Source organism: Artemia franciscana, chromosome 9 (genome assembly GCF_032884065.1).
Source record: "Artemia franciscana chromosome 9, ASM3288406v1, whole genome shotgun sequence".
NCBI classification, from domain to species: Eukaryota; Metazoa; Arthropoda; class Branchiopoda; order Anostraca; family Artemiidae; genus Artemia; species Artemia franciscana.
Genome location: NC_088871.1, coordinates 27,958,825 through 27,984,824, shown reverse-complemented (window position 1 = coordinate 27,984,824; position 26,000 = coordinate 27,958,825). Strand labels below are relative to the sequence as shown.

The window sequence follows — 26,000 nt, the reverse complement described above, 5'->3', positions numbered from 1 at the left end:
GAAGGGGGCGCTGTATTTCCAGAATAAAAAAAAACAATCAGGAATTCAATAAAAAAAGAAATTTTTCTAACTGAAAGTAAGGAGTAACATTAACGTACACGAGGGGATGGGTATATGAGGAAGTTCACCCCTCGTCAATATCTTGATCTTTACGCTATAGTTCTTATTTTGATAAATAATGGCCGAAATAAGCAATAATTTGTTTGTATTATTTTCCGGCTAATCTTAGCACTTAATTTTACCTTAAGCAGTTTCATAACTATGATTTTTATGTGATAATAAGCCAAATATATTGTATGTCTTGGGCTTGTGGTTGCTATTAAATAAAAAACAAGTTTTTTCCAACTGAAAGTAAGGAATAAGATTAAACTTAAAACGAACACAAATTATTACGTATATCTTTTAAAGATCATTTCTCTCATTCATTTGAGGATTGCTAAACTTGTGACTCATTTTCATAAAAAGTTTCGACCTTTTTTGCCGTTTTTCACTACCTTACAAAATTAGTTCTAAAAATATCGCTAATTTAAGCTACGTGGGAGAATCTTACCATGGAGAAATTTCCCGTGGGGGAAGGAATTTTCCATGGAGGGGGAGCTGGATTTCCCAACATTGTTTAAAAAGGATCAGCAATTAAACAAAAAGAAATTTTCAGCTGAAAGTAAGAAGCAACATTAAAAATTAAAACGAACAGAAAATATTACGTGTGAGATGCATTGCCTCTCCTCAATAGCTCACTCGTACGCTAAAGTTTCTTCTTTAACTTTGAACAGAAGTTGCTATCCTAATTAAAAAGCAACCTTTGTGATTCAGGAGTCATTCTTAATCGATTGGAACAAAAATCAAACTTGGTTATTATAAGGTTATTATTAGTGAAAAAGCAAATATGCAAATTTCGTTTTAATTATTCGTGTTCAGTGAGCCAAATTCAAAACCTGCATTAATTCAAGAGGTTCAGAAATTAAACATCAAAAAAATTCTAACTGAAAGTAAGGAGCGACATTAAAATTTAAAACGAACAGAAATAATTCCGTATATGAAAGGGGCTATCCCCTCCTCAACGTCCCACTCTTCACGCCAGTTTTTTATTTTTTTATTAAGTAGAACTGTGAGAAAAAGTCAAACTTTAGCGTAAAGAGTGGGGCGTTTAGGAGGGAACACCCCCTTTCACATAAAAATTAATTTCTGTTTGTCTTAAGTTCCAATGTCGCTCCTTACTTACAGTTAAAAAACTTATTTTTTTTTTAAATTTAATTTCTTGGCATAGAATGAAGACGTTTTATATTAAATATATTTTTTGAACAAAATGATTTTAGCTATTCGGTTTCAGTTGTTTATGAAGTGAAAGTATCCACCTATCTAATTTTAAATATATATTAAAAATCGCTCTTAAAAAAAACGATTTACTACGGTGATAATTCGAAACGTTCCGTTTATTATTAACAATGATTTTCGACTACCAAGGTCAATCATCATCCCTGTGGCAGCTGGGATCAAATCCTCGGCCAGGTATCACCAGGCAAATCAAAATTTTGGGGCTAGTTCTATTTTTGTTTTTAAAGTATTGGAAAAAATGGGATGGTATCTATTCACAAAGAAATGAACAAATTATCTTTATTTGTGGTCAAAAGAGGATATTGTCTTTGTTATAAGAAATGATTAATGTGAAAACTTTTAGGCCCACTACTACAGCTACTACCGCAGTTACTTTGGACTGCGACTACTTGGAACTGACTACGACTACTGGCGATTGTGACTACAACTACTTGTAACTGAATTTTTGTGACTTTGACTATGACTACTTGCGAGTGCGACTGTGAGTAGGTGCAAGTGTGACTGCGACTACTTCTACTTGCGACTACTTTCAGGAAATGTTGAGGGAGTTGTTGAACAAAATCAAGGAGGGGTATGCTGAATTGAATCAAGCCACTGAATTAAGCACAAAAGAAGGTATCTGCAATGTCTTAGGAACGGGTATAGGGTATTAAGCTGAAACTTTCAGGCCCACTACTACTCGTGCAACTAGTACTTAACTTGTAGCTGCGACAACTACTAAATGTGTAACATTTTGAGACTGGAACTGCTTGTAACTATGACTACTTGCAACCATATATACTTTCGAATGTAATTCCTTAAGACCGTGAGTACATGTAATGACAACTTCTTGAGGCTGGGGCAACCTGTGACGAGCGAGTGCTACTGTGACTAATTGTGACTGCTTACTCTGGACAATTACGACCATGACTACTCACAACCACGACTATGACTACTCGCGACGGCAAATACGACAACTTGTGTCTGCAAATGTTACTACTTCAGACTGCGACCACTACTGTTAGCACTGCTGCTATTATTGCGATTGCAACTGTGACTGCAAATACTACTTCTTCAACTACTACTGCAACTAGAACTATTGAGCTAAAAAGTTAAGCTCATCACCCTTGTTAAAATGGCATGTTGCTTCCAGGTTGTCAAAAGGGCATATCTGCGACATCTCACGAATTGTAAATACTAATGGAGTGCTGCACTAAAGCACAAGACACTAAGTGAATCTGAGTTGCCAAGAGGCCATTTCTGGGCGTGTCTACATTGGTCTCAGAAATGAACACGAGTAGAGTTGATACTTTCAGGGAATGCTAAGGGAGATGTAAACAAATCGAGATACAAAATGCATCCACGTGGTTGATATTTCAAGCAGTTAGGGAAGGGTATGTTGAAACATTCAGAAAATCTTGAGGGGAATGTTGAGCTTAAAGACACCACGTGAATCCCAGTTATCAATGGGTGTAGCTGAAATATCTCAGGAACGGCTAGAAATCACAATCAATGAATAAATGTAACCCAAAATGATAAAAAAAAAATAATCTAACCAAACAAAAGATAACAAATACTGATGTAGCTGACTAAACAAAGCCAAAAACAAGTAAACATTACATTGAATATTCAAATTTGTCAAATTTGAAAAAGAGAAGGTCAAATTTTTTGTCAATTTTGAAAAGATAACGCACTAAGGAAAATTTGACTTTTGTCCGCCCCCCTCTTCACGACCCGTAAGTTCTAAAGCTCATTGCATCAATTGCACTTTACTGAAAAAAACAAATTATAAACATTTTGTCTTTAACAATATTGAAAAAAATTAGAATTCAGCTAAATAAAATCTTGAATTGTAGAGATTTTAAAGAATCAATATATCATAGTATATTAAATATCCAGTTTCTTTTCATTAATTCTTTCCAATCATCCTGATTATTATAGCATTATATGTGTTTTTTTGTCGATGTTTTGGAATACAATACACGTATAGGTCCAAAACACGAAAAATTCATCAGCCATAGTATTACTTTCTATTCAGGGTTGGAATTCTTTAATTCCAGACAGGTCCTTCTTCGTGTGAGCAGGTATGGAAATAATAGCTTGTTGGGTCAATTAGCCCCCGCGAGGAAAACAATTTCATGTCGCCTAACGTAGAGCAGCTAATAAGTACTAGGTTTGAAAGGCTGTTGAGGCACAGGCCCGACCTATAGGGATAAGTTTTATTACTTCCTTTTTAAATCTTCTAAGGTAAAAATGGATACAACAAGTTGATAAATAGTCTACTTGTCCACAAGGATAAGTTTTCAATATCAAACGATACAAGGCCTAATAAATGAGAACAGGCAACAAAACACTACTTTGTTTGTAGGGTGGCCAAAAGTAAATTGTATGCCTTCATAAATCAATAAAAATAAATAAAAAAAAAATCTTACTTAGTATAGACCATGAAGAACCAGTTCCAGAAACAGGCAGGACAAAGACGTTTCCATTGATTTCATAGTTGCCTGTGGATCTGAGTTCTGGGATTCTCAAAAATACATCCATCCTCATTCTGTCAGGATCCACACTATAAGATAAAGGTTATTTAAAACTCTAAAAACGTCAATTAATATCCCCTAATTCATAGACTTGAATTTTAATATACACTACGCTATACTCAGTACATTTTAGCATGTTCATTCCAGTTTATGAATTTCAATATTTGGTAAGACTTAGATTGGCAAAACCATAAATATTGCCTCACTACTAGATCATATCCCTCCCTACCCATACCCCCAATACTTTCAAGGCCAAGAAGACCCCCGAAGCCTTGAGAACTTCCCCCAGATACAAATTATTGGAACTTCGGAACTCATTCTAGTCTCGTCTAAAATGGCTTACAAAAGAGCTTGTGAAGTCTTGTAGGGCTCCAATTTTTAGGAAATTTAACTCTCATGCTTTCATAGAATGGCATCAATATTTAGCATGTAACAAATACTCATCTGCTTTTCGGAGCGCCCATGCTTCAGTTAGACTTGACAACTGCCATAACTGTAGCTTCCAATATTCTAATCTTGGTTTGCACACTTATCTTCCGATTCTTCCAAACTTTTTCACTGTGAAAAACACCCTCAGCCTTGGCTATTCTACTTTTAACATCTTCACTGCTCCCACCGTCTTACTAATAATACTACCAAGGTAATTGAAGCTGCATTGAATCATTTCATTGATTCAAGTCCCCCTTTTGAGTGAAAAGTCCCCTTTTCATCTTCACTTAATCACCGCCTTAGTGACTTAAATCACTTACCATTTTATTATTAAACCTATTATAGCACCTTGAACTCGCAAAACCTCATTCATTTTGATCACCCTCTTATCTAGGATGCTTAAATCGTCAGCATAATCCAAGTCCAGGAGAATTTTTTCACTCCATTTGATTCCGTGGTCTCTCATTGTCCTTCTAGTGCTTCTTAAGGCAAAATCCATCAAAATGGTCCACATAAAGGGCGATAAAACACAACCCACCTTAACTCCTGATCGAATAAGAAATCAGTGGCTAACCTCTTTTCCTACCTTAACCGCAGCAATATTATTCTCTTACACAACATTAATCACTTTAATGTATTTGTCTGGTATACCATACAAGGATAAAACCTTTGCTAATGATATTCTATCAATAGGATCGAGCACTTGCTCATAATCTGTAAAACTAAGGACCAAAGATTGTTGATAGCTCAGGCACTTCTCAATTATATACCTAAGAGTAAAAATTTATTCAACACATCTTATAACTTATCTAAAACCACACTACTCTTCTCTAAAAACTTTGTCTACAGCATCTCTCAGTCTAAAAATTATATTACCAAGTATTTGCTACCTACAAAGATAAGACTAATGCCTCGATAATTACCACAATGACTCATATCACCTTTCTTGTACAGTGGTTTGATTAAGGTTTTTCTAAAATCGCTAGGTACTTCCCTTTTTTTAAAATCATAATCTTCTGTTACTTATTGCTAACCTCAGAGCCGCCATATTTAAGAAACTCATTTACCACACTATCGGCACCTGGAGCCTTATTATTTTTTATCCCTGGAGTACTGTCGCTAATTCTTCCTCACAAAAAAAAATCTTCCTTCACATCCAAGGTGTAAGAAACTTTTTCATTTTCCTCTATATCTTTTCTTGCAACTCTGTCTCGGTTTAGCACATTCTCAAAATGTTTTGCCCTTCTCTCTTTAACCCTTTCCTTATCACTAATTGTGGCCCCACTCCTATCTTTCATTGGGACAAGTCCAGATTGACTACTCCCTCTCAATTTATTGACATACCAGTACAATTTTTTACTATTATGCAGTCTAGCTGCATCTTCATTGTCCTCAGCAATCTTACCATGGGTTCTACTTCACATCTCCGTAATTCATATTTTTAAGCCTTTTCACTTTCTTTACGTTCCTATTGTTTTCATATCTATCACACAGATAATTCTTGTGCAAGCCCCTTCTCTTCTCAGTTAAACATAAAGCTTTTTCATTAATAACATCATTAATTAACATTTTTCATTAATAACATTCAAACATCAGCAACTTAACAAATTATTTTTCTAAAGTTATTCCATCCATCTTCCACATTGTCAAATTTTAAACTTTAGTTTAGTATTCCTCTGTTCCTCGAAATTTTCTCTCAAATTCTCATCCTGGATTCTACAACTTGCCAATAGGTAGTTTTACCCTTTCGAAATTTCAGCTTCAAATTTACCCTAGACACGACCAGATGGTGGTCTTTACTTTTAACATCAATAACAGCACTCCTAAATACCCTTGTATCTTGTATTGATCCTGCCAGTCTTCGGTTTACTATAGAACTATAACACAATCAATAAGGTTTGCTGTCTTGACCATCACGTGAGTACCATCACGTGAATACCAGGTTAACTTATGGGACATTTTACGACCAAACACCGTACCGGTTATAACTAGATTGTCGTTTCCTAAAAAACATGTAACAGTCTGTAGCCATTGCTGTTTTCTTTTCTACGCCAAATTTTCCTTGGGTAGGATACCATTTATCCCTATTTTTACCGACCTGGGCATTAATGTCTTCTGAGCAAAAACACCATATTTCTACCTGGAACCCTGTATATTTGCTCCCGTAACTGTAAGTAAAATTCATTGGAGTGACTAATATCTCCATCAGTCGGTCCTACAGGGACCTATACTACTATAACTGATACCCTGAACTTTTTAGTCATAAAATGAGCAATTAGTATCCTATTATTAGTACCCTCCCAGCCTAAACAAAGCTTAGCAGCTTACTTATTCATCATGAGCCCTACTCCCTGTCTATGTATCCTATCCTTCCGGCCTGAGTAAACAGATTCTATATCCTCTAATTTTATGATACCCACCCCTAGGATATAAGTTTCTGAAACTCCTAATAAGTCCAGTTTGAATCCTCTGAATTCGTCAGTCAAAATTTCGATACGACAGTCATTTGTTAACTTTGTAGCATTCCAAGTTCCAATTTTTAAATTCTTTAAATCATTGGAATTATTTTGGCTTCAGGAAAAGCAATAGTCCCGGATACCAGTGCAGGATGGGGACCAACAAATCTTCCCAGGTCTACACCGAAGCGCTTATGCCGGCTTAGTGCCGAACAGCAAGAGATACCTGGGACCTCCAGTAAGATAGAGGCTTTGTGCAATCCTGGGCCCACCTTAGTCACATGTTTTTTAGCGCATTATATATCCGTGCCTACAAATATTATGCTGCTACGGGGAGGAACCCCATATTAGATAAATCAGCAAGGAAGAGGTTTTCATTCCGAAAACGCTCACCAAAACAGACTCAATCTAGAAGAAATATTCATTAATCAAAATCATGCACGAATGCTGTATCGTTTACTAAGCTTTCCTCGAAAGGTGCCACTCCTCAAGTGGGAATAAAGTTGAACACAAGATTTCCAGTCTTGCAGCTACCCCGAAAGGGTCGAGGCAGCGCATTACAGAGGCCGGTGTCCATAGATCTAAATCTTACGCCCTGTCGCAGTTGTCCTCCTATAGATAATCCTCCCACGATGGTGCTCTGCATTACCATACAATTTAACCCATTACTGGGAGGCGGCTTGTAACTGACGGGGCATGTGCACACGCCGATGGGCCCTTTGAAGTACATAATATACATTCTTACATATTAAACAGGAAGATCAAGGGTCGCTTTTTTACTTACCTCTATCATTGCAATAAGGGATTTGATGCTAACAGAGCATAAAATTTAAGAACTATTCTCAAAATTTCATGTAGTGCTTCTGCTAGCTTTGCCGCAGAAAAAAAAATAAACAAAACTGACTTATAATCAAACATCAGGCCTTCAACAAGGTTGATTAGTCCCAACAAGGTCTCAGCTAGGATGTTCCATTTCTCCTTGGTCTAGTAGATGGCAAAATAAGTCCGGTCTCCACTTGGTTTACATTGTAGTTAGAGATTTAGTTGACTAAAGTGATTCTCAATTTGAGCAAAGTTCCTGCTCTTTTATGCATTCATAATCTCTGATTATTCCATATTTCATTTTAAATTTAATTTTTTTAGTGATTCCAAAAAAATTCTTTGAACCAGTAATACCAATAAACCACCAATTTTTTTCTTGGATGCAGATCGATTATTCCTTGAAAATAAACGGATGCACACACTTTCTATATATTCCAGAAATTTAACAAACTGACAGTAGTTAAAAATTGAGGGATCAAAAGCCTCCGTAACAGACTTTTGCAACAGAAGTACACCCTATGCACAATACATTCTACCCTAGTGCATACGAACCCTCGTCTAATGGTGAATTATATTGGTGATGAAGCGTTTAGTGCAGCATTAAATATAGAAGCAAGAATTGACATAACTTTACATAGTTAATCTTATACGTATATGTAATTTTAAATTGGTATAAATAACAATCAAACGACTTTTATGCTTAGCTGATGGCCATTACTTATTAAACTGGAAGTCTTGTATACTCGTTTGGATATAAATGTAGGCTATATTTGATGTTGGAGCAAGCCCAATTTTTAAACAAAATATCTGAGTCAACCGATTCATTTTGGTCTAGGTCCCACGAGTCTTTCCAGCCCTTTCCCTGCTACCTCCCATCTTTTTCAAAGGTTAGATGAGTAAATAAAGTGAAAAAAATGCAATCATACTGTTTGAGAATATATCTAAGTTGTCAGATTCAATTCTTTAAACCCTCTGATCATTCAATGAAAATTAGACAATGCCATTGATGCAGCAACTAATTTTTTAAGTTCTATAATTTTAACCTAACAAAACGTGTTTTTGATCTGACGAAACTACCAGAATGGGAATTGGCATGACAATTAAACAGGATTTTACGCACTACCAACCTTGAGATGAAATCCAAGGACTGAACAAATTATTATTGGCTAATATTTGAGCAAAAGCCGGCTGAGGTACGTGCAACAATTGAAATCAACTATAACTCCTTTGACAGAGATATTTTAGCATATCGTAACGTCATATAACACAGTATCATCTAAATAATAACACAAAAGACACTAAAAATAGTTCGTGTGACAATTTTATCGTACTTCAATCCTCTGCTGAAGCATTTATAAAAAGCGTATAGGTATCAAACAGTTCGTAGTAACGAACTGTAAGCAATGAGCCACGTAAGTCAATACCACTGGTGGATCCAAGGGGGCCAGGGGGCCCTGCTCCCCAAGATTTTTCTGGTGCCCTCTTTCCCTGTTGAATAAATTTATCAATTTGGACAATAATTGGCACCTATGTCACCCCCCCCCCAAAGATTTTGCTCCTTGGCACCCTTGTCACATTGCCCCCTCCCCGATATTTTGCTCTAGATCCACCCCTGCTCAATAGTAACCGAAAATCAGAACTACGGAAACTACAACAGAGAATTATGGAAATCAGGCCGCCCAGAACACATTTTATTGAATACTTAACCTAACCAAGTATATATCAAATATTTAATTATACCTGTATAGCAGTTTATCTCACAGAGACTAAGCTAATTATCCCCGAATGCAGATATAGAAACCGGTTTTAAACAATCTAAACAGATCAAACTTCTTGTGTGGTCAATATACTTGATAAGTACTGAATTGACTTTTTACGCTGATTCCAAATATACAAGATTCATTGAGTCTAGTGGAAGGGTATTTGTCCGGAATAAATTTTCACCGGAATTGAATTGTCTAGATAATCTTTCCGTTGGGGGAGGGGATTTATTCGCGGAGGAAGAGACGGTTACCTCGCTATTAATTGAAAAGCTATCAGAAATTAAAAACCGTATTTTCAACTGAAAGTAATGAGTCACATTAAAACTTAAAACGAACAGAAATGATTGCGTATATGAGGGGGATTCCACCCTGCTTAGTAACTCGCTCTTTACACTAGTTTGACAGTTTGACCTAATTCTTTAAGAACGACTCCTGAAACACAAGGGTAGTTTAATTAGAACAATAAGAATTGTTTTTAAGATCTAAACACTTTTAGCCTGAACAGCGAAATATTGAAGAGTCTCATATGCGCAATATTTTTGTTCTGAGTTTTAATGTTGCTCTTTACTTATCAGCTGAAAAAACTTGCTGTTTTTATTCAGTAAGCATTAGATTTAAAATTGAGTCGCTTAGGCCTAATAGCTTTTTGTGAAAGGACACATCAGTGCTGCCCCTGCTAAATTGTTATTTTAGTTGTTTTTCGACCCTAGTGATTACAATCGTACACTTAACTTCAATCCGTCGACATACCTTTGTCTATTACATTATGAGTACTGTGTATTGATCTTTTTTTAAGTTCATTAGTAGGTTTTTCCCAACAGTGTTTTTACGATACTTGTGTCTTATAGCCCCACCCAGAGAAATTATATTGCAAGCATGAGGCAATAACCGGTTTTCATGGTCTTTATACGAAATAATTAGCTTTGGTACGGTGGGAAACTACATTCCAGCTATATTTCAATTAAATATTTAGTTGGTATTTCTTTTAGGTTAAATTAGGTTAGTTTAGGTAACGTATTTAATATAATGCAGTCTTGGCGGCATATTTTAATGATACTTTGGTATATTTTATTATGATTAACCTAACTTCACTTCTTGAGTGCGGTGGCTATAAGACACAAGTACCGTTTTTACTAATTGTTTTATATATATTTTGTTTTAGTTCCAATTGCGATTGGTTCTCTTCTTTTGTTTTCTTTTTTTCTATTGTTTTTAAGACTTCTTTTATTGTATGACTGTTTTATTCTTTTTTTTTGTGACCCAGTTTCCAACTTGAAGGCTTACATCCACAGAATAGTTCTTTAGAAACTTACCGAACTTGAGCATCAGTGAACTTGGCCATTCCCTTAACTTGCACCTGATTAAACTTGGCATTTATGCTAACAGGTCCTGTTGGCTGTCTGAAGTTAATAACAGGGATAACCATTGGGTCAAGAACTGGTACATTGAGCTCAGGGATACCTGCAAACGAAAATCAATCATTTGATAGATGTTAATGTCTCATGCAGTAGCTTTGCTATATCTAAATTTAAGGCCGTGATTAAGTGAACTGATGGAACTCGAAAATCCCATGTTAAATTGAAAATTTATATTTAAAAAGTACTCAAGTATTCATTGGCGGAAGATGCCGCTTTTAATATCAGGCCATAGCTTCTTGAAGATGCTACAAAATGTTTGAAAGGATTTTGCTCTATTTCCTCTAATTGCTTAGAAATCTTAGAAAATGTCTAGGTCTTTTTCACAAGTGTACTCGATAAAGGATATTGCTTTTAGAACAAAATCGGTACTATCATGAGCAGAAGACAATAACCTGTAAGATGATTGGAACCATTTTTCGATTTATTTTCCTGTTTTCTAACAGTCCCATAGAATATTTTCAGCTACCTGAAATTTTTACAAGTCAGTTGCCAGAAAGAATCTTTTCAGATCGCCGATAATACCCCCTAGAGACCAAAATGGCAAGCTGGTATAATCAGCTGCTTGTTAATAGAGTGTGAAATTTTCATAAATTATTTCAATGCAATGAAGAAACGTCGAAATGAGAAATAGTCAGGAGCCTTCAGTAAAGTTGTGCACACAAAGCCGAAATCATGGGGAAAATTAAATCAAAGCGAGGTATACATCTTAAAAGTGTTACCACACATAGACAGTTACCACACATGCTACCGAAAAAATCGGAGGGCACCTAGGCCCCCGTCGCACGCTAATTATTTTCCCAAAGTCACCGGACCAAAATTCTGAGATAGCCATTTTATTCAGCGTAGTTGAAAATCCTTACAACTATGCCTTTTGGGATGACCTACTCCCCCACAGTCCCCGTGGGAGGGGCTACAAGTTACTAACACTGACCAGTGCTTACATATAGTAATGGTTATTGGGAAGTGTACAGACGTTTTCTGGGGCGTTTTCATTTGGTTGGGGGCAGGGGCTGAGAAGAGGGGGATATGTTGGGGGAACTTTTCATGGATGAATTTGTCATGGGGGAAGAAAATTTCCATGAAGGGAGCGCAGGATTTTCTAGTATTATTTAAAAAAACAATGAAAAAATAAATATGACAAAGTTTTTCAACTGAAAGGAACAGAATATTCCTGTAAATATTAATTCCTGTAAATATTCCAGAATAATTTCTGTTAAAAGGAACAGAAATTATTACGCATATGAGGGGCTCTCCTCCTCCTAATACCTCGCTCTTTACGCTAAAGTATTTTTAGAAATTTCAACTATCTATTCTACGGCTTTTGTTATTCAGGGGTCATTCTTAAGAAACTGTGACAAAATTTAAGCTTTAGCGTGAAGAGTGAGGTACTGACGAGGGGGTGAACCCCATCATATATGTAATAAAAATATGAGAATACAGAAGTTTCTTTACGTAAGCTAATTTGTAAGTTGCGTATATCTTTAACTAATAAAATTTATTTTTACTAATAAAAACATTCATAAAAAAATAACAGTTCTAGTTGCCTTTTTAAGTAACAAAAAAATCGGAGGACAACTAGACCTCCATCCGCGCTTCTTTTTTTTTCCTCAAGATCATTCGATCAAAACTATGAGAAAACCATTTAGCCAAAAAAAAACAAAAAAAAACGCAAATTTCGTTTTAATTATTCATTTGCGGAGAGCATAAATCAAAACATGCATTGATTCAAAAACGTTCAGAAATTAAATTAAATAAAAACAAGGGTTTTTTAACTTAACGTAAGGAGTGACATTAAAACATAAAACGAACAGAAATTACCTCAAAAATGAAAGGGGCTGCTTCTTCATCAGCGCCCCGCTCTTCACGCTAAAGTTCGACTCTTTCTCTTAACTCTATTTTTAAAACAGTAAAAAACTTTAGCGTAAAGAGCGGGGCGTTCACGAGGAAGCAGTCCCTTTCATATACGAAGTAATTTCTGTTCGTTTTAAGTTTTAATGTCACTCCTTACTTTCAGTTTTTTTTCAATTCGTAAGAACACTTTGGTTTTCTGAGAATCCTCGAAGAAAGCTTTTAACTAATTTTGGTGTTTAGTTTCGAATTAATCAACTGAGGTATTTTAATTAGCCTATCCCTAGGAAAAAAAGTGGAAAAAGCAATGAATTTTCAAATGCACTCTGTGCATGCCGTCCATCCTTTTTCTTTTAATGTGTTGATTCCTAAAGATAACTAATTTTCTAAAATGTTGCTAATACCAAAAACTGTATAAGGAGGTCTTATTTTCCTTTAGGTCCAGATTTTCCTCTTTCCTGAGGATCAATGTGGTCACGTAAATTTCCACTCAACCAATTAAAACTATCATTTCCGTTCAGCCAATTAAAACTATCAGGTTTCGTTTTCATTGTTCTAGGCACACTAAACTGTATAGAACACGGTTCTGAGGCTGACATTACTGAAATGGGTACATATGGGACATGCACTAATGACTAAAACCAAGTTTCGAATAAGTTCTTCGCTTTGTAAACAATTATTCATAAATGTTTTACCTTTGCGGGGCTGAACCTCCCCTAGGTTTAAGTAATGAAGACATAATGGGATCTAAAGATTATGGCAGAACAAGAAAGATTGCAAAATATGTAAAACTAGGAATGACAGATTTTTGTAAGGGGGGATCTATCTTGTTGAAAACCTATTATTCTGCATCCTGATTTGCTTCTGTATAATATTAGTTTCTTAAAAGGTCACACGATTTTATTTTAATTATGTAGTTTTTAACTTCAGAAAATGTTTACCAGACACGGTAGACACTGAACATACGAAATTACTCGGAAAAAATGGGAAAGTACAGCGTGCGACTTCGCACTTTCTAATTTTCAACATATGGAAAAATTCTATATGCTGTACGATAATGACATTGGAATCTTGAAATTCAAAAACTTTCGTCACATCCTTCTTTATTAGATCCTTATCCTTCAGATTGTAAATTGGTCATAATAATTAAAAAGCATTATTTTGCAACTAGTAAATTTTTCATAAACAAAACACTTCAAGTTCACTTTTTTTTTGTTAGTGACAAGACTACTGAGCAGGAAATGATTTTTTAGATCACCAAGAGATGGCAAGATAGATTTAGCATACGTATTGAATTACAAACAGCCAAAATTCCTATGCAACCACCTATTGAATCAATTAGCTTTTAAAGTAACCATCACACGGGACAAAGAGGAAATAAAGAATACTACTGAATATTTCTGCTTTTTTAATACAAATGAGAAACAATTTTTAAGTAGTTGATTAAAAAAAATTATCTAGAAGGGGAGGAAGGCTGCCCACACTACAAACAAAAAACTATTAGAGATCACCATGAATGAATAAAAGAAATTGAACATAAATCAAACGAGCTATCTAGACTAAACTGAAACGAACAGATCAAACAGTTCGTGGTAACGAACTGTAGTAATGAGCGACCCTGCTCAATAGTAATCGAAACTCTAAAAAATTGAATTTTGATACCAATAGTTACATAAAAATCGTATTTTAATGCTGATTTTAAATATATAATTTTCATCAAGATTAGTCTTACCTATCAAAAGTTACGAGCCTGAGAAAATTTGCCTCATTTTAGAAAATAGGGGGAAACATCCCCTAAAAGTCATACAATCTTAATGAAAATCACACCATCAGATTCAGCGTATCAGAGAACCTTATTGTAGAAGTTTCAAGCTAATATCTACAAAAATGTGGAATTTCGCATTTTTTGCCAAAAGACAAATCATGGATGCGCGTTTATTTGTTTTTTTTTTGTTTGTCTTTTTTTCCCAGGGGTGATCGTATTGACCAAGTGGTCCTAGAATGTCGCAAGAGGGCTCATTCTAACGGAAATTAAGAGTTCTAGTGCCCTTTTTAAATGACCCAAAAAATTGGAGGGAACCCAGGCCCCCTCCCACGCTCATTTTCCCCCAAAGTCACCGGATCAAAATTCTGAGATAGCCATTTTATTCACCATAGTCGAAAAAATTAATAACGATGTCTTTGGGGACGACTTACTCCCCCGCAGTCCCCGTGGGAGGGGTTGCAATTTACAAACTTTGACCGGTATTTACATATAGTAATGGTTACTGGGAAGTGTACGAACGTTTTCAGGGGGATTTTTTTGTTTGGGGGGGGGGGAGTTGAGGTGGGGGGAAAAACTTCCATGGAAAAACTTCTCATGGGGGAAGAGACTTTCAATAAAGGGGGCGCAGGATTTTCTAGTATTATTAAATGAAAAAATAAATATGAAAAGTTTTTTTTTCTACTGAAAGTGAGGAGCAGCATTAAAACTTAAAATGAGCAGAAATTATTACACATATGAGGGGTTTACCTCCTCGTAATACCTCGCTCTTTACGCTAAAGTATTTTAGTAATTTTAACTATTTATTCTACGGCCTTTGTCATTCAAGGGTCATTCTTATGGAATTAGGACAAATTTAAGCTTTAGTGTAAAGAGCGAGGTATCGACGAAGGTAAACCCACTCATATACGCAATAAAAACATACGAATATAGAAGTTCGTTAAGTAAGGTAATTCGTAAATTACGTATATTTTTTACTAATGAAAATGTTCGTAAAAAATTAAAAGTTCTAGTTGCCTTTTTAAGTAATAAAAAAATTGGAGGGTAACTAGGCTTCCTCCTTCGCTCTTTTTTTTCTCAAAATCTTGCAATTAAAACTATGAGAAAACTATTTAGCCCAAAAAAAATTAATATGCAAATTTCATTTTAATTATTTATGCTCGGAGAGCCAAGATCACAACATGCATTAATTAAAAAACGTCCTGAAATTAAATAAAAAAGACAAGTTTTTTAAATGAAAGGAAGGAGCGACATTAACACTTAAAACGAACAGAAATTACTCCGTATTATGAAAGGGGCTTTTCCTCTTCAACGCCCCGCTCTTTACGCTAAAGTTTTTTTTTTACTTTTTTAGGAGGTAGAGTTAAGAGAAAGAGTCCAAATTTAGCGTAAAGACCAAGGCGTTGAAGAGGAAAAGCCTCTTTCATATACGGAGTAATTTCTGTTCCTTTTCAGTTTTAATGTCGCTCCTTACTTTCATTTAAAAAAAGTTTTTTTTTTATTTAATTGCCACAAAGAAGAGCGGAGCTTCTAGCCTCTCAAACTCCTAATAGCCCAGTTAAAATACGGTTTTGACCCAACATGTGAGCAACATAAGTTTTTGACATTTGCTTATTCTATCCACCAAGCTTCATCCCGATTGCTCCACTCTAAGCGTTTTCCAAGATTTCCAATTTCCCCCTCTAAGCCCCCCCCCCCCAGTGTCAAAAGATCTGGTCGGGATTTGAAATAAGAGCTCTGAGACATGAATCCCTTCTAAATATCAAACTTCATTAAGATCCGGTCACCCATTCTGAAGTTAAAAATACCTCAATTTTTCAAATTTTTCCAAATTAACCCCCCCCCCGCTCCTCCAAAGAGAACGGATCCGTTCCAATTATGTCCATCACGTATCTAGAACTTGTGCTTATTCTTCCCATCAAGTTTCATCCCGATCTCTCCGCTCCAGACGTTTTCCAAGATTTCTGTTTCCCTCCTCCATCGCCCTATGTCCCCGTATCCAATTCGAGTCGAAAAAGCGTTTTCCAGGATTTTCTGTTTCCCCCTCCCAACCCCCCCCCCCCCCCAGTGACACCAGATCTGGTCGGATTTAAAATAAGAGCTCTGAGACACGATATCCTTCTAAACATCAAATTTCATTAAGATCTGATCAACCATTCGTAAGTTAAAATACTTCATTTTTTCCGAATTAACCGCCCCCCACTCCCCTCCCCAGATGGTCAAATCGGAAAGACGAGTATTTCTAATTTAATCTGGTCCGGTCCCTGATACGCCTGCCAAATTTCATCGTCCTAGCTAACCTGGAAGTGCCTAAAGTAGCAAAACCGGGACCGACAGACAGACATACAGACAGACAGAATTTGCGATTGCTATATGTTACTTAGTTAATACCAAGTGCCATAAAAACTTGTGACTGTGACTGCCTGTAACTGACACTAAACTTACTTGTGACTGCTTTCAGAAAATTTTGCACTATATACACACTGTCAAATGGGCGCTTCAAATCAAACAGTTCGTGGTAACGAACTGTAGTAAGGAGCGACCCGGCTCAATAGTAACCGAAACTCTAAAAAATGGAAATTTCATACCAATAGTTATATCAAAAGAATCGCATTTTAATACTGATTTTAAATATATAAGTTTCATCAAGATTAGTCTTACCCATCAAAAGTTACGAGCCTGAGAAAATTTGCCTCATTTTAGAAAATAGGGGGAAACACTCCCTAAGTCATATGATCTTAGCGAAAATCAAACCATCAGATTGAGCATATCAGAGAACCCTTTTGTAGAAGTTTCAAGCCCCTATCTACGAAAATGTGGAATTTCGCATTTTTTGCTAGAAGACAAATCACGGATGCGTGTTTATTTGTTTTTTTCCAGGGGTGCTCGTATCGACTCAGTGGTCCTAGAATGTCGCGAAAGGGCTCATTCTAACGGAAATTAAAAGTTCTAGTGCCCTTTTTAAATGACCGAAAAAATTGGAGGGCACCTTCGTAATTCGTAATTACGGTAATTCGTAAATTACGCATAGGTAATTCGTAAATTACACATATTTTTTGCTTATGAAAACGTTCGTAAAAAATTAAAAGTTATAGTTGCCTTTTTAAGTAATCAAAAAATTGGAGGGCAACTAGGCCTCCTCCCTCGCTCCTTTTTTCTCAAAATCTTCCGATTAAAACTATAAAAAAGCCATTTAGCCAAAAAAAAAATATGCAAATTTCGTTTTAATTATTTATGTGCGAAGAGCCAAGATCAAAACATGCATTAATTCAAAAACGTCCAGAAATTAAACAAAAAAAAACAAGTTTTTTTAAATGAAAGTAAGGAGCGACATAAAAACTTAAAACGAACAGAAATTACTCCGTATATGAAAGGGGCTTTTCCTCCTCGACGCCCCGCTCTTTACGCTAAAGTTTCTTACTGTTTTAAAAAGCAGAGTTAAGAGAAAGGGTCAAACTTCAGCGTAAAGAGCGCGGCGTTGAGGAGGAAAAGCCCCATTCATATACAGAGTAATTTCTGTTCGTTTTAAGTTTTTATGTCGCTCCTTACTTTCATTTAAAATAACTTGTTTTTTTGTTTAATAGTTTACAGAATGTAGTAGATTGTGATAGGCCAAAAGGTCAAACACTGAATGATGCCTTTCTTGGGGATTGGAATGAGATAGTCAATGTGAAAAGAAGACGATAATGTAAAAGTACCAAAAATAATTTGCATGAACCTTGAACCTTCAGTGATTACTGCGGGGATGTGTTAAGTTAAATCAAAGACACTATTTGTATCCAGGTTACCATAAGGGTATACATACATTATATTAGTTGCAGCTAAGGGTTAGAATATACAAAGAAAAGATACTATGTGTATCTCAGTTGAAATATCATAGGAGCAACTAATGGCATTTAGTTGAAACTTTCAGGAATGTAAGGGGGGTTGAAATAAAAAAGTCACCAATTAGAACTATTAAATTAGAATCGGATATTTTAATTTTTGCACAAGAGTCATGAAAAAATGGAGAAATATTCATTATATTAACCAAAAACCAACCTTTTGCTATGAAAAACGAACAAAAACTAATAGAAAAAAAAATCTGAAAAAAAGCTTTTCAAAGAAAAACAAAGAGCCCAAGCGAGTGTCGAGGAATTAATGTAAATATGCGCTAAATATTTAGCTTATTTTCAGTGGTTCTTTCCAGTCACCTTGATTATTAAAATTAGTTTATATTAATTTCTCATCGATGTATTAAAAAACGAAAGTATAGTGTTCAAATACATATGGTTTTCGATAAAATGCTCCAATGTAGTTTCAATTCGAATCTATATTAGTACCTGTTATCTGTGTTTCCTATGATCCGTTTCCTATGGTCTCTTTACTTTTCTTTGAAAAATTTCTTTTTCAGAAAGTTTCTTTTTTATTAATTCTGACAGTCTGACATCTGCCTTCAGCAAAAATATTTTTAAATGCTAAGAAAATTATTAAACGAGGCTGAGAACTTATAATTTCTGCAAAAAGTTGAGAAATTATTGCTCCGTTTCACGACTTGGCTTTTTTCACATATATATAAAAGTAACTTTACTTTTGCACCAGGTAATCGGAATTCCAAAACGTGAACTTCTTATTCATTCTGGCCTTAAATAGTCCTTGCACTGAGTCACCAAAATTTCCCTAGATTGGGATTAGCTCCTGACTGCACTGAGATTGTGATGAATCATGCAATATTCTTTTGTTTGGTCCGTGTTCAGTAAGTGATTTTTCAACTATAATATCTCTGTGAAAGACTAGCAAATTTTACAATTTTCAGGTTTAAGAGCTATATAGACTAGACTCCCCTTGGGGTGCATGTAATCGTTCATTCATGGTGATGAACTGTAAGTAAGGAGTGCCTCTAGCCTATAGTAACCAAAATTTGACCAAGAATAATTTTGATAACAATTAATGCATCAATATATTTATGTATTTCATTGCTGTCAAGGCTTTCTGCTGAAAGTTCAAAAATTTTGCAGTCAGAAATTTTTCCAGTTAATTTGGTTTTCTCGACGAGAATGTTCAAGTCGAATCTATGAAAAAAGCTTTGTGTTTGGTGTCTAGGTCAACGGGTAGAAGCTTTGAGCTTATTACCAAAGACTTGCAAATATAACAATTTATGCAAGCCTGTATACAGCAATGTTTTTTGAGGAGACTAAGGGAAGGGCATATCCATGAAAAACAGACAATGGAAATGCAGACGATAGATGCGCCATTTTTTTTACATTTTACGTCAAAAAATTTAATTCCTTCACGATTTTTGCAGCTTTTGAAGACCTAAGCAAGGGCTTCCTCTGGTGTGCGGATATATTTGTCTTATGGAAGGGGTCTGATTGAATAATAAATGCTAAAGCTAGGGGCGTAAATTTGCATCAACATTGGAGCAGTGGTCTTACAGACATGACTTTTGTAGATAACAAAGATAAATAAAATCCAGAATTATGCTCAAACAAGTTGGAGGAACAAAAGATGTATTTGATATGTCTATTTCGGCGGGAAAATAAACTACATGACCTAAGATCATTTGCCTTTAGAAGTGGGAAACTGTTTTTTTTTTTGCGATGGGAAAACTAGGAGAATCTTCCTAGGGGAAACGGCAATAGATTTCTATGAATGACCCTAGCCCTATATTCAGGTAAAAATCGTGAATACCACATTTAATCCATACAAGAAACTTTGATTTTTACTATTTCTTGAGAAAGGGGGAGGGTACTGTTTTCACAGGAACTTGCCCGGAAAAAGCCTTTAAAGTCACTATAGTTACTTTATATACGCATTAAAAGCTGCAATAAATGTGATTCTCTAAATATTTTTCTTGTCAAAATGTCTTAACTAGACAAATAGAAAATACTAGATTTTCTTTGCAATATTTAGGTTGTTTTTCAACACGAGACATCTAAGGAGCGAGGAGGAGGGCTTTAGCCATGCTAAAGCAGTAGCGCACACAAAATTTTAAACTAATAGACAACGTGCATAATTTGCATGAAACTAGTGGAATAGACTTGAAATACTTTGTTCCTGTGGATGGGTCTTAAAGTCCTGGTGGACTAACAAAATTAGGACAAAAAGTCGAAACTTTAGCGTAAAGAGCAAGACCTTGGGGAGGGGACAACTCCTTCCAAATACGTAATAATTTCTGTTCGTTCCAAGTTTTGATGTTGCTCCTTACTTTCAGATGAAAAAATTTATTCTTTTAATTTAACTTCTGATCGTTTTTAAACAATACCAGAAAATCGGGCTATCTCCATGAAAAATTCCGTTACTTTTGTATTACCCGCTACTCACTCAAATTTACGATATATAAACTCAAGAACAAACCAGCTTCTTCGTTATTTTAGAAAAAAACTTGGGCTATAATTTTGCACATTAGGGGGGGGGGGGGTAAAGCATAGTGGGTCTGCATGCAAAATGTGTCGGGTACAATTTTTAACACATATAATAAAGTAAGAATTGTTTTCTGACTTCAAACTGCCCCCCCCCCCCTATGTGCAAATATATAACCCGAATTATATATTTCCCATCTATTATGTCACTTGTCTTTATCTTGTCTCACGCTAAGCTGAAAGAAACTATCAAAGAAACCGGTTTGTTCTCAAGTTTTGCACAACAGAAACTTGAATGAGTGGTGTGTAATACATAAGGACCAAATTTCCTTCCCCCCTACTGAAAATAAACAAAATATAAAATTCTCAAATTTGAAAATCCTTATTTTCAACAGCGAAGGGGGGATATTTTCCACGGGGGGGGGGGGGGTGGTTCCTCGGAGGGTATTTTCAGCTGGGGTGTTTTCTGGGGCGGGGGTAATTAAGTTTATAGTGATTCTAAAAATGGAAAGTCATTAAGCTTAAAGTTGCCCACATAAGGTTGCGAGGCCTAAAACATTTGCCTGATTTAAAAAAAAAGGGGAAACACCCTTAAAGAATTGTCTTGATGAAAATTAAACTATCAAATTTAGCATATCAGAGATCCTATTAAGGGGGATACAAACCCCTAAATACAATAATGCATAATTTTGAAATCTTCCTGAGACGGGTGAAACACGAATGTGTGTGTGTTTTGTTTACGGGGTTCAAGATTCATTTAATAAAAACAGTTTCCATAATTTTGGAATAGACTAAATTACGCTGTTTTACTACATCAATAAATTACAAGGTGAGTAAATTACGAACGATTAAATGTACTGACAATTAAAGAGGAACAAAAGAACTCCTAAAATTGAAGGTGGTACAAAAATATCAACGCACAGACTGATCTTGGTCCGCAGAATAATCTTCCTATTCTTCCAACACTCTTTTTGACTGTAAAAATACCCTCGGCCACGATTATTCTACTTCTAACATCTTCACTGTACTCACCGTCTTTACTAATAATACTATATAGGTAGGTTAAGCTATCCACTTGATCGATCTTCTCATTGCCCATTATCCCCTCTTCACTTACAGTTTTTCTAAATCTTAAGACTTCTTAGCATTAAATGTCAAACATATTCATGTCAAACATATTCTTGCACCAAGAACTCGCATAACTTCTAAAACTAACATTTTCATCTAGAAGGCTTAAATAATCAGCATAATCTAAGTTTAGGAGCGTTTTCCTTCCCCAATTAATTCAGTGTTCTTCCACTGACTTTACCGTGCTCCTTAGGACAAAGTCCATCAAAATGATCCATTTAAATAGGGATAGGACACAACCCTGCTTAATTCGATTTGATACGATACCAGTTACTAACCTCATTTTCTATCTTAACCGCTGCAATGTTATTTTCGTGCTTCAATGTATTTATCTAGTATGCCATACAAGGATAGGGCCTTCGCTAAAGCTCTTTCTATCAGCTGTGCCAAATGCTTGTTCGTAATTTATAAAACTTAGAAGTAGGACTAAAGGATTTTGATGAATCAGCACTCCTCAATTATTGATCTAAGAGTGAAAATTTGATCAACACATCCTTTTCCCTTCCTAAAACTTTTATCGACAGTATCTCTAAGTCTAAAAAGGGCCAACATAAGAAATTTGTTTCCTAAAGAAACCATGCTAATGCCTCTATAATCACAACACTCACTCTTATCACCTTTCTTATAGAGGAGTTTTAATTTAGAGTTTCCTAAAATTGATGTCATGCAAAACTATCTTTAGCTATAGATTTGCCAAGGACTTGCCTGTTGTCATAAAAGGTCTCAAATCTTCCATTTGCCTTGTAAAGCATGCATTGAGAGACGCTCTGTTGTCCAAGTTGCATTTTCTTACTTGATCAGCTGAAATATAAACAGAATAATCACAGTCTTAGTCTAGAGGGTAAACTTTGTGTGTCAAAAAATATTCTTAAAAGGTAAAGTATATGCATATAAAATCTGTATTTTTAAACAGAAGCGAATACAATCGCGTTTCTGTTGGATTGAGACAGAGACAACCCCATTTGGCAATAGCTATACTGTACTGTCAAGGTTATCATTTAAAAGTTGAAAATCATTTATTGATTTCTTGAAATTTTTATTTCAAGAATTTTGGAAAAAATGCATACAGCATTAAATATTTTAAACAATATCTAGAAAACTATGTTCTTTACTTTCATCTATAAAACAGCATGTTTTCTTTTTTACAACATTACATGATAGACGACAAGAAATATAAAAGGAAAAATCAAATAAATTGGTAAATATACCATTATATTGTCATAAATCTAAGACTGCATCCTACAGTAAGATGAAGAGAAAGGAGAGAAATGAAAATAAAAGCAGTAACTGAAAAAACGGGCACTGAAAATGTTCCTAAATACCATGGCAGGGTTCTTTATCTGGACGCATGGCTGCTGTAGTTATGAAGTATTTTTCTTTGTTTTTGGGGATTTTCGAATCTAGCGGATCAGTAGCGGTTTTAGGCATCATAACCGAGGGTAGAGGGAGAGGGGGGGCAATGTATACCGCAGGAATGTAAAAATATAAAATAAAACGAATTAAATATCAGATGTCGGAAAAACTGGGGGGAGTTCTCCCCACTTTTAAGCAGGCCTAGAACCGCTGCTGGATTTCATTTTGATTATTATTGCTGCATTAATAGTCGATCAGGGTATGTGCAGAGATTGGACAATAAAATAAGAAAAGATCTTGAGCCTACGCGTCCAAAAATGAAGAACACTCAGTTTATCTCACTGCTTGTAGCCTATAATAATTGTGTCTTATCGTCATAGGATTGCATTATTGGTGTTCAGAGCAGGAATCAACCTATGAAACGTAAAGCATCCAACATTCTAGGTAGAGGGGGGGGGGTAGAATCCGGGAAATTATTTTTCCTTGACAAATTAGGGTCATAAATAGGGCTATATCCAGGATTTGTTTCGGAAGAGGTAGGGTTTTATAAGAGAATTTTTCAGTGGGTTACAAAATAAACTTTAAAATACCCATAAAAAATTTGTTTATATCCATTTTTGTTACGTTTTTACGAGTCGGACAATTCTGGGGGGGGGTTAAACCCTCTTGAATATGACCTTGGTGATAAACGTTCAAATCCTATAAAATATCACTCATTGTACATTTCCGGCTGTGTAAGGCTAGGAGACCAAATAACTTCCCCCTTGCAGCTACCCAAGGAGATAAAAGTCTAGTTTAGGAGCTTTTTGCTATCTTGAAAAGTATTTGAGTTGGGTTAATGAAATTCTTGGAGAGTAGGGATCGAAACCGTTTTTGTTTGTTTTTCAAAAAAAGAACAGAAAATAGAAAGAGGTTATCTGTTTTTTTCACACCTGTTTCAGTTTTTTTTTACATGTTTTTTTCCTGTTTCTGTTTTTTTCCTGTTTTCCATATTTTTTTCAATTTGCGCTATTGTCGAACGTTATTGTAATGTTTGCGCTATTGTCTAACGGATAAAGGTCAGCAAACTTTTCCTCTGCTACCTAGCAGCATAAGGCTGGAGCGCCTGGATAATAGTAGAAGAGAACGAAAAGAGGAGACCGAAAAAAAGAAAAAAAAGGTCAAGTTTGCGAATAGACACTGCAGAGGTAAAAAGTTGAGCGTAAGATTGAATGTGTATTGTTACAAATAAACTCTGATCAGAAAAGGTTAGCCCCCATAGGTCCGAAGTGAGCCGAACCTTAAGCCTTAAAACTGCCTTAACCGTTTCAGACCGCATATAAACATACAGTTACTGGTTACGGTTAGTTCTCAATTTTCTCACCCTTTCGATTCTTCTTAGCAGTCTGTAAAGCACACCATCTCGTAGCTCAAAGTGATCAGGCTACAACCTGCCACAAAGTCAAGCAAAAGTCTTCTATTTCGGGTGGAATAGCAGCAGGTGAGCAATATCTTTTAAACAGATTTGTCTTGTCTTTTTGTGAAACTGAGTTAGAGCATTAGAAGTTTTCTTCCAAAAGTTAAAAAACACCAGATACAGTAAGGTTATTTCTCAAACCATGGTCGAATCGTTACGTTATGTCTTTGTGGTTGTGTTTCCCAGGTGTTGGACGACTTGTATGTTATTTAGCTGAGATCTAGCGTGAAACAGCTAAGTAAATCTCGAATAACAGTATAGGGCAACCGTGATCATATGCTTATATCAAGAACAGAGGGGTATTCTACAGAATGATGTACGGATTTTGTAGGGTATAGCAGTAACTATGAGGATTTTCTAAGTGATGAATAGATGGGACTTGGCACACAACTGGCTTTGCATTCACATTCGTCAGAGGGAAGTATTTCCTGCGAGAGATCAATAAGAGTTGCGGATAAAATGACGGCAGAAAAGTGGTAAAAATGCTCTCATTCCTGCTCAATGATCTTTCTGACTTGGATATGTCATCTGGATCATGACGAAGACCCTTCATGGGTATTTCAGTCTAGCAAAATTTCTGAGCGTTCCGATAAACATTCGATTCGACATTCGATAAAGAACAATCTGTCGATCCTATAGAAGATCTACCTGTATCAGCTTCAAATCTTCAATTTAGACCTTGCTGAAAATTATTGCAAATCTCATGATCCAGTACCTTGTGGCGAAAGACAAGATCCAGTACCTTGTGGCGTCTGGGGGGAGGGGGAAAGCAGAAGATGAAAGAGTACCGATGGTTGGAGATTGCAATAGTTGATACAAATTGGATGGGAACTGAGCCATTGGAGTGGATCAACTTATTTGCAAGTTTATAACTGAATCAATCATCGCCAACTTAGCGGACAAAACTAATTTGAATGCTTTCAGAAAAAAACAGGTAACTGAAAGTTTCCTTTGAAGAAATGCAAAGATATCTCGGCGTTCAGCTTCTCATTTATGGGTACTGTGAAGCCTCCCGCACTGCAGATGTACTGGGAATCAGGCATTCTCCGGTTGCTGATTCAATCAGACGAGATAGATTTATGCAACTATGCACAAACTTCTACATCTGCGACGATGGGCTCACCAAACCAACAAGGCACATTACACATGATAATCTGTTCAAATAAGACCCTTGTGTGATGCGTTTAGGGAAATCCTCAAGTTGATTCCATTAGAAGAACAACTTAGATGAACAGATGATCCCTTTCAAAGGAAGAATCGGGTTAAAAAATACCTGTGTGTATAACTGGACCGCCGTGTAACTGAACACCAAGCAACTCAACCCCAATATAACTGAATCCCCGTGCAACTGAGCCCTCGTGCAACTCAAACCT

The 26,000-nt window shown here is 35.8% G+C and overlaps 1 protein-coding gene across 1 annotated transcript in view; it reads right to left on the bottom strand.

The window, feature by feature from the left end:
• LOC136031223 (protein takeout-like) overlaps positions 1 to 26,000 on the bottom strand; it is a 37,160-nt gene that overhangs the window by 8,214 nt on the left and 2,946 nt on the right. Inside the window, exons 2-4 of the mRNA XM_065710621.1 lie at positions 22,524 to 22,619; positions 10,635 to 10,782; positions 3,747 to 3,880 (exon numbers count right to left, since the gene is read on the bottom strand). Coding sequence (XP_065566693.1) covers positions 3,747 to 3,880; positions 10,635 to 10,782; positions 22,524 to 22,619 — 378 coding nt within the window. The remainder of the gene's footprint in view (positions 1 to 3,746; positions 3,881 to 10,634; positions 10,783 to 22,523; positions 22,620 to 26,000) is intronic.